Source organism: Vigna unguiculata, chromosome 5 (assembly GCF_004118075.2).
Source record: "Vigna unguiculata cultivar IT97K-499-35 chromosome 5, ASM411807v1, whole genome shotgun sequence".
In the NCBI taxonomy this organism is placed as follows: domain Eukaryota; kingdom Viridiplantae; phylum Streptophyta; class Magnoliopsida; order Fabales; family Fabaceae; genus Vigna; species Vigna unguiculata.
The window spans coordinates 6,555,704-6,564,733 of NC_040283.1; the positions used below are offsets into that span (position 1 = coordinate 6,555,704).

Below are 9,030 nucleotides of genomic sequence, written 5' to 3' on the forward strand. Positions count from 1 at the left end.
AAAAATAAAATAAATATCTTCTATACAAGAAAAGTTCATAACAGAAGTTTCCTAGTGTTAAAACAGTATCGTTAGAGACTTAAATTAGAAGAACCATATAAATGAAATAAACATAAACTCAACAAAAATCTTAAGCAAGCCCAACAATCTTGTAGAGCCTACAGAAAAGTACACTAAGAAAAAGTTAATTTTTTATATTATTGTTTTAAAGAAAAAAAAACTAACCTAATTTTCATTTTTTTAATGTGTAATTTTGGTCATGTCAATTAAATTAAAATATATAAAAAAATAGTTTTAATTTTGAAAAAAAACAGTAAATTAGTTCAATCAATCATATAAATTTAGAAAATATTAATTAAAAAAAAACAAGCTGTGAAAATATTAATACCAACAATGGATGCAATGTCCTAATAAGTCTACTGTTTATTTATTTTAAGATGATTAAGATTATTTTAACATTCATATATTAAATTAAATATATATTTTTAAATTTCTCTTTGGCTTAATCTTATAATTTATTTTCTCTTTTAAAAAAGGACTAATATTACGATTGAAAAATAATGCACCAATGCACCAAAATTGTATTTTAGAAAAAAAAAAGGTGAAAAATGAAGATGGAAGAAAACAACACACTCATGCGCACACTCAGGTAGCCCTAGCTCTGAACATCGAACACAAACACAGTCGAAGGTGTTGCCTTGGTATGTTCTTCTATCGTTCCTTTGTTCATCTTTCTCGTTTTTTTCCTCTTCCAAACACCATTTTTTTTTTATCACTGCACAAACTCGAGAACCAGTGGATTTTCTCAATTGAGTATCTAACTACACTATCTCTGTTCCATTCCACAGACCAAAGATGGTGCAGTGGCAGAGACACATTTTCCCCTTCCTTCGCCACCTTCACAAGCGAGTTGTGGATCCCCACCATGCCAATCCTTCAGCTCCAAGCCTTGTCATTTCTCGCTTAGCCTCTTCTCTTTCACAAGGTTAAGACTTTTCTCTATTGCCCTTATTCATGTTTTTACTTTTGTGGTCTTAGTTATGTGGAAGTTGTGACTTTTAAGGGTTCGTTAGGATAAACCTTGCTTTGGTTTTGTAGGTCAGGTAGGGAGGAGAGCGTGGACAATTACGACACCAACTTTGCCCTGTTTCTCAAGACCCATTTTTCTTGGTTTCCAACATCAGGTAAAATTATGTTTTGATCGCATGATCACTGGTATAGTAAAACTAAGCGTTGTTTTGACTGAATTGTTAAATCATTTTGTCACTAAAATTTATGGTTTGGAAAAAGTTCGGACATCCATTTGCGGTGTTTATACCCTGAGAGAGAGAGAAGTGGGACATGCGATGGTGATGTTATAAAAAGAGAGCGATGAAGGGAAATAAGAGTGTAATTGGGTGTGAGAGGTGTTAAAAAATTGGGGTTCTTTGGACGTCATTCAAATCACAAGTGTCAGTTTAAGTTTTTTTTTTGTCAAAATTAATTCTGCCAAACTTTAAAAGTAATGGATTCCAAGGCATTTTCTTAATCTTTCAACTCTAAAGTTTGAACCGGGAAGGTAGAGCATTTTCATGTACTATAGTGAATTTTATTTTTCCAGCAAGGATGTATGTAGTAATAATAGTAACCCAGTTAAAGTTAACTAGTGTATACTAAATAATTGCAATGGTTGTCTCTTGCAACTAAATAGTAGATTCTCAATGTTTTCTCCTTTAGAGAGGTTATATCCAGGCTAAAGATTCATCTGATTGAAAGTTAATAAAACTACTCATAAAAGAGATAAGAAATACTCTTGTAGGAAATAAGCAACCTCAGAGATGGATCAGCAACAGAACATTGCAGTATGTGTGAATATATACAGAGAGAAGACAGATGCCATAAAAGAACAGATTGGCCTTGGGATCAAGCTTCTTTCTATGAGTTTTAAGGGGGTACTGATGTATTAAAGATATTTCAAAAGCATGAAGTGAAGTAACATCGCATGGTTTGCCACAGTTTTCCTAAAGGGGAAAGATGTTGCAAGTATGGAGTAGGAATACAATTGATGAGATATGCAGTATTAAGAGAGCAAAACACCAAAAAATAGATTGAAAAAGAAGAGCATGTGTAACATTTAAAAGATGTTGGTGTTTTTGTTCAACGATTCCATTTTTTTCAGTGGTCTGTTCGGATAGTCTTAACACATTTTCCAAATTGGGTTTCAATATGTTGAACAAATTTCATATGAGCATGAATTTCAGTCTTAGCCACTAAAAAAATCCATGTAAAACAGGTATGATAATCTACAATAGTGAGGAAATACTTGTGACCATGCAGAGAAATTTTGGAACATGGTCCCCGTATATCAATTTGAATTAAATCAAAGGGATGAGATGTATAAAAATCACTTAAACTGAGTGGAAATTTCTTTTGTTTAGCATGATAACAGGTATTACATGTAAATGTCGGTCACTTGAAATACAAAGATAATGTTGCTGCATAACTTTTAATCTATCATATGACAAGTGACCCATGCCATAATGCTACAAATCAATAGGCTGAACATGACATTGTGGATGAACATGACAGATTACAGGGAAGAGGGGTGGACAAGAGTAGTAGTCATGGTGTAAAGATTATCATTCACATAAACTATATCAATCTTCTCTTTGGTTTTCACATCTGGATAGCACAAGAATTTGAACAGAAAATGAGTTCACAATCAAGAGAGGCAACCAATTTCGATATCGAAAATAAATTGAAAGGGAAATCAGGAATATACTATACATCAGTTAAGTAAAATGAGTCATTAAATTTGACAGTTCTAGAGTGAGTGGCATGAATATGTTGACATGAGGGTAATTTTGCCACAATGGGATTAATAGGTGTATACATAAGAAAATTAGAAAGTGAAGAGGACATGGTGAGTAGCACCAGTGTCAAGGATCCAAGAAGTGACTATACATAGATAAACATGATTGAAGGCAGAACAAAAAGTACTTGAGGAAGAAGGTTGTGTGGAGGAGAAGTGATTGAACCAATTTGGTTATTGTGGGAAGAAAAAGGAGTTGAGTTGCCTTGAGTGGACTGTTGTATTAAAGACATCAAGGCTTGATACTGCTGAGGAGTGAATAGAAAGTCCTGAGTCTCTGAAGTTTGCTGTTGATCAGATTCAGTGGTGTCTTGTCAGGGATATCTTATCCTCCTATATTTGTTGTCACTTTTTCTTTATGAATTTGTTTTTTATTTCAAAACAAAATTACCTTCACAACAATTCTTGTTGCTGCTCCCTAAATTGTGCAAACACTTTCTTAGACTTTGTGATCATACTCAGTTATGTTTGGAGTTTTAATAAACAGTTGTTCATATTTAATATTTCCCAAATCATCAAACTAAAACCTCGGGGCTTACTGAGCTAGTGTTATAAGTTTCATAATTTTATGTCTCTGCATGGATTGTTGTTGCTTTCCTACTCTCTTCTTTCATAATTTCATATCCGTTTCAGGGAATTTCAAGTACTGCTCCATTACTAGCAAATTCATCTGAGGAAACACCTGTTTTGTCACCTTTAGTCCCAGTTTCTTCTTTGGGTAGTTCAAAAGGTGAAGACCAGAAGCAGAAAGCTGTTACTAAGCCAGAAAAGGTTCAAGCAATATTAAAGGGAATAAAGCAGGTTTGAGATGCATATCACTGTTCATGCTTGTTTGCTTTTGGTTTTCTTAGCTGCAGTTTGTTTTCCTTCATTTAGGGCATGTTTGGCAGACCTGAACAAGTATATGTTGAGTGAATTTTGTTTGAAATGATTCTAATTTTAAGTGCTTAAAAGTACAATATGAAAACTTATAACTTTTAATATACCGAACATGGCAACATCAAAGGAAAGAAAATAGTCTTTTAATTACTTAAATAATTGAAGAGATTTCACTTTATTCATTCAGTATAATGCGTGTGATGAATGTATTTAGAAATTGTAGCATTCTCCAGCCGCTCCACAATGGTGGTTTGTGATTGCACCACTCTATGAGGTGCTATTGACAAGGCAAATAATATTTTAAAAAGGAACAACTTTTATTTTTTAAATTTAACTAATGCAACTGCATACTATTACGGAAACTGCTTTTCTCCTTCAAAACAGTTTTGAGAGTGGATAAAGTAAAAGAATTTGCTGTACTCTATTGGACTGGACTAGTTTAATCTTTCCAAGTGGAACTGCCACTGCCAGACGCAAGAATTGCACTTTCTTATGTGACAAAATACCACACATCTTTATATATGATAATATGACATAATAATGATGATGACGATGTGAATATATAACACAAATGACATACTTTTAAACAATGCTTGCACTTCTACAACCAAGCTAATAAAGGGCACTTATATAACTGTTGATTGAACGATCAACAGTTGAGTGTTGTGACAAAATCAAGGTTTGCACCCCACTTGTATACCCTAGCTATATCACTAAACAATGTGAGACTGAACCATCATCATTTAGGTACCAATCGGGGGTTCTATACTTATATACTATAGATTGGATATATCCCTAGTCCATGTGGGACTAAAGTATCTGCTTTGAGGTCACAATTTTGGTAATCCCCAATGGCAAGGTAGGGGTGATTCTAACAGTAACAAATTTTGAAGTTAATTACAATCTCAACTTTCAATATTTTAATCAGAAATTGTTAGTGCTGAAGTGCATTCCTCTCACTTTAGAGGGCTAGATTTTATCGACATTTCCCCCATGAGTCCAAATAATCCTAATCTGTTAGATAAATAACAAAAATAAGGTTGAATGTGTCTCTATATAGCATTCAAATAATTATATTCCATTTTGCCCCCTGGTTTCATAGTTCCCATCCCTGTTCTCCTTACCAATCTTTCTTTAACTGTATCTACTATATTGTTTTATCTCTCCCTTCTAGCCTTCCATGTTTCCACCCATTTGTGCGTTTTCTAGTAAGCACTAATGCAAGCTAAAAGAAAACCATTGATTTGATAACATCAATAAGTTTCATTGTATCATCACAAGTATATTCAGCATCGCTATAATACGAATATTAAAAAATTATAATGCTTTATTTCATTTATGTGGTGCCCTGCATAGCTTTTTTTAAAGAAACTTCTGTTATTTTAATCAGCATGTCAATTTTTTCTGACATGTTAGAACATATATTTTTAGCTATTGAAATACCTTCCTTGATTTGATGTGTAAACTATCTTAAATGATTGTTTAGTTCATATCTGATTGATGGTGCTTTTTACATACCCTGTCTTCGATGGTATTTTAGAGTCCGAAGAAGGTCAACCTAGTTGCTGCTCTGGTTCGTGGCATGCTTGTCAAAGATGCATTGATGCAGCTGGAATTGACAATAAAAAGAGCATCAAAAACTGTTTATCAGGTAGTAATACTAGGTGTTTTTTATTGTCACCTCATTGGACAAGATTGCAAAACCTATACTTTTAATTGCTTCAAAGTTCCTCTTTGATTGCATCAAATTTTAATACTTTTTTTTCTCAACATTTTTTCCTCCTGCCCTAGCCATTTTACATTTTCCCACTTATAACACCAATATGAAATTCTAAAGTATCATTACTCTTCTGTGCATTTTGCCTGCGTTTAACACAACAAGTTGTGATTACTTAGATTCCGGTTATGTTCAATTTCAGTGGAGAGAAAGGTTATTCTATTACTTTCTATATGGTAAAGCAAAATTGCCAGCATTTGTTTTAATATCCTACACACTGCAGGTTATTCATTCAGCCCGAGCAAATGCCTCTCACAATCATGGGTTAGATCCAGAACGTCTCATCGTAGGTAATATCTTGAAGTTCATAATTGTTAGAAATGAAGTTGTTTTGTTACATGATTTGCAATGCAATAGAACATTGCAACGTTGTTTAGTCCATGTAGCTGACCTCATCTAGTGATGAAAGGCTTAATTGTTATTGTATCTCTGATGATCCTGGTTCCTTGTTTCTCTTGCAGCGGAAGCATTTGTAGGGAAGGGATATTTCAAAAGGAGAATTGCCTACCATGCCAAAGGAAGATCAGGAATCATAATGAAACCAGAATGCAGGCTAACAGTTGTAGTGAGAGAGATAACTCCAGAAGAAGAGGCTGATATTGCTAGGTTGAGAGTTCACAACTTTAAGAAACTAACTAAGCGGGAGAGACGACTTGTGCCTCATCAACTTATTGAGACCACTCCTGTTTGGGGCCGAAAAAACAAATCTAGTGCTCAAAACTTGAGTGCTGCACCTGCATGAGCCTCACTTTGTTTCCAAGTTTTCATGCCTCATGGCATTTTTTGTGTAATAGATTATTCTTCTTGGCCATCACATAATATGGAAACAGTTGAGAGCTTTGTCTGGCCCTTGTTGCAAATGATAGAAGTTTGTGCTGGATCATGTTCAGTATTATTCTCATTTAGTAGCTTATTTCTCTTCCTGATAGGTACTAAAAGGGATATGCCCTGTTCAATTAGCAGCATGAATCTCCTCTTGTTTGGAGTTGAAGTATAACCCTGTGATTTACAAGATAAGGGTATTCTTTCATCATTTTTATAAAATGTGCTTTAATTATTTATTAACTTGTTAGCAACATATATCATTCAGCAAATGAGTTTTAGTGTTAGGTGTAACTTTGGTTTGATATGTCAAATCCTGGTTAAGGAAATGAAGAATTGGTAATTTAAAACTGCCAAGAAATGAATTCTAGTTTTGAAAGAAAGGATGATCCACTTTTACTTTCATAGGATAAAAGAGTTTATTTGGGTTCTCTTTCAAACCAAAGAAAATAATTTATGTTAACTTGTCTGTTAATTTAACTGATGTTTTCAGCATGTTATTTTAGTGAGCAAGTTCACGTAGTATTTGGAATTTCTGAATGTTGATTGCTAGTAGCAATTGCTTGTGAGCACTGATGTGAAAGAAGACTTGATTTAATGTCAATTATTGAATTTATTTTATCCCATTCTTCATGGGGTGGATCATTTAATGTAACATCTAACTCATGGTCACACATGACTTTTTCTTCATCAAGTAAATGTATAACGGTGTTTTTACAGACTCAACTTCGCCATACAGAGAAAACATATTTTTTAATTCCAATTCAGGTATTTATTTGTTGCTTTTTTTCTTCCCTTATATTGCTTTTACGACGCAAAACACAATCACCATATTTTTCTTTTCTGCAAACAATTTTATTTCTCCTTTTGTAGTTCTATTATTGCAGAAATCATTATGACTTCTGGTGTTGGGTTTCTAACATTCTCCTTAGAGATGGTGTTGTTCCTGTCAACAATGATAGGCCCTTCTCTTCCCTCACAATGTTCACGGTAAGAAAGTGGAAAAATGTTTCGAGTAATAGAATAACTTTGCTTGAAAGAATGAAATATGTATTGATGAAGATCTAATAAAAAATTCAGTACAAATTTTGTTTAGAAACCATAACTGGAGGAATATATTGCTTGAAACTTGACTAGAACCGAAAAAGCTATAATTGCTTGGAAAGATGTGACTGAAGGAGTAAAAAACAAATGTTTGAAGCTATCAGATTACTGAAAAAAGGTTTAACTAATAATACCAACGATGATCACCAATGTTAATAAGGCGGGTAAGATACAATGTCAACAAAGCGGGTAAATATCCATATTGAACTCGTTTTTATATCTGTGCGAGTATCTGTTATATGGATACTTGCATATTTTTTTAATATTCACGGATACTCGTGAATATTTATATCAAAAATAAAAATAAAATTAAAGTATTTAACAACATAATTTAACTATAAATTCAAATCAAATACAACACATAATATTTATAAATTTCAATTAAAACTGAAATAACCTATTTAAATAGTGTTAAATGACAATTTATAAAAGAAATGAAAATTTAAAACCAATTGATAAAAAATAACCATTCAAAATGAATGTATTAATATTTTAATCATATTTTTTTAATTTTTTAAAATTTAGATTAGAGTATAGCGGATATAAGTATCCACGGGTACGATATTATGATATCGGTACCTACCCGTTAATATGTGGGTATAAGAAATATTCGTATTCATTGTTCACGAGTATATATTTATAATATTCATTTTCTATTCGTTACTGATTTTATCTGCATATATCCACGGATAATATTTTTGATATTTCTGATCACGTAGAAAATTGTAAAATGAAAAAAAGGACTATTGAAGAGAATGTAAACTACAATAAAAAACTTATCTCTTTCAAAACCATGAACATTCTTTCATTTTGTCGCATAGGTCTTACTATACCCGATTTTTGTGCAATATTCTGATCACCAGCTTGATGTTCCGAAACTTTAAAATCATTCTTCAATGGCTGACAATAATCCCTCTTTCTGCAAGAATTTGATCCGATATTGTTGTTTAAATCTATATCAACACTAGAAAAATCACGGTATGTCATTTTTTGTAGCCATTCTATGTCATTTTCAACTCATAATGAAATTCTTACCTACAATATATCCTTGAGACAAACCAAAAACTCTTAAATGAGAAAGCTTTTGCTTAAACGGATTGAAATTAGGAGACCAAAGACATCTTTTAAGAATTTCTGGTTTCAAACTTCAAGAACCTGCCTTTATATAACCTTTTGAAGATCATTCATAGCCCCAGATACAAATTCAAAGACTAATATAGAGATTTTCCAGACACCAAGTTTCCTTTTTAAATCAAGAACTATGAAAGGTGCGTCTGCATGCAAGATAAAATAAACTTTCCATGTAAATCACTTTTGCAACCTTCCTAACCAGCTACATATTCCTCTTATGAAATTTTAATTCCAATGTCTACCTTTAAAACAAGTTAGAGGAAGCAATTCTGTAGTAGATACCTTTAAAATCAACAAGTTTTTCTTTCTACACATCATCAATTCACATAGATGAACTGCACAAGGTGTATGTTGTTGTTAGATAGAAAAATATAAGGGTAGCAAAACTTCAAAAAATAAAATTAAAGGATTAATCCAAAAACACAATAATTAAGGGATGGCCGCAAAATTTATTTTGAAGTCTCAA

At 32.7% G+C, this 9,030-nt stretch overlaps 1 protein-coding gene across 1 annotated transcript; it reads left to right on the forward strand.

Moving 5' to 3' along the window:
• Positions 1-580: 580 nt before the first annotated feature.
• On the forward strand, positions 581-6,568 carry LOC114186307 (50S ribosomal protein L22, chloroplastic-like). Its single transcript, XM_028074365.1, has 7 exons — positions 581-701; positions 849-985; positions 1,099-1,184; positions 3,485-3,652; positions 5,271-5,381; positions 5,731-5,797; positions 5,969-6,568. The coding sequence occupies exons 2-7, from the start codon at positions 856-858 to the stop codon at positions 6,247-6,249; spliced, it is 843 nt and encodes a 280-aa protein (XP_027930166.1). The 5' UTR covers positions 581-701; positions 849-855; the 3' UTR covers positions 6,250-6,568.
• Positions 6,569-9,030: the final 2,462 nt, after the last annotated feature.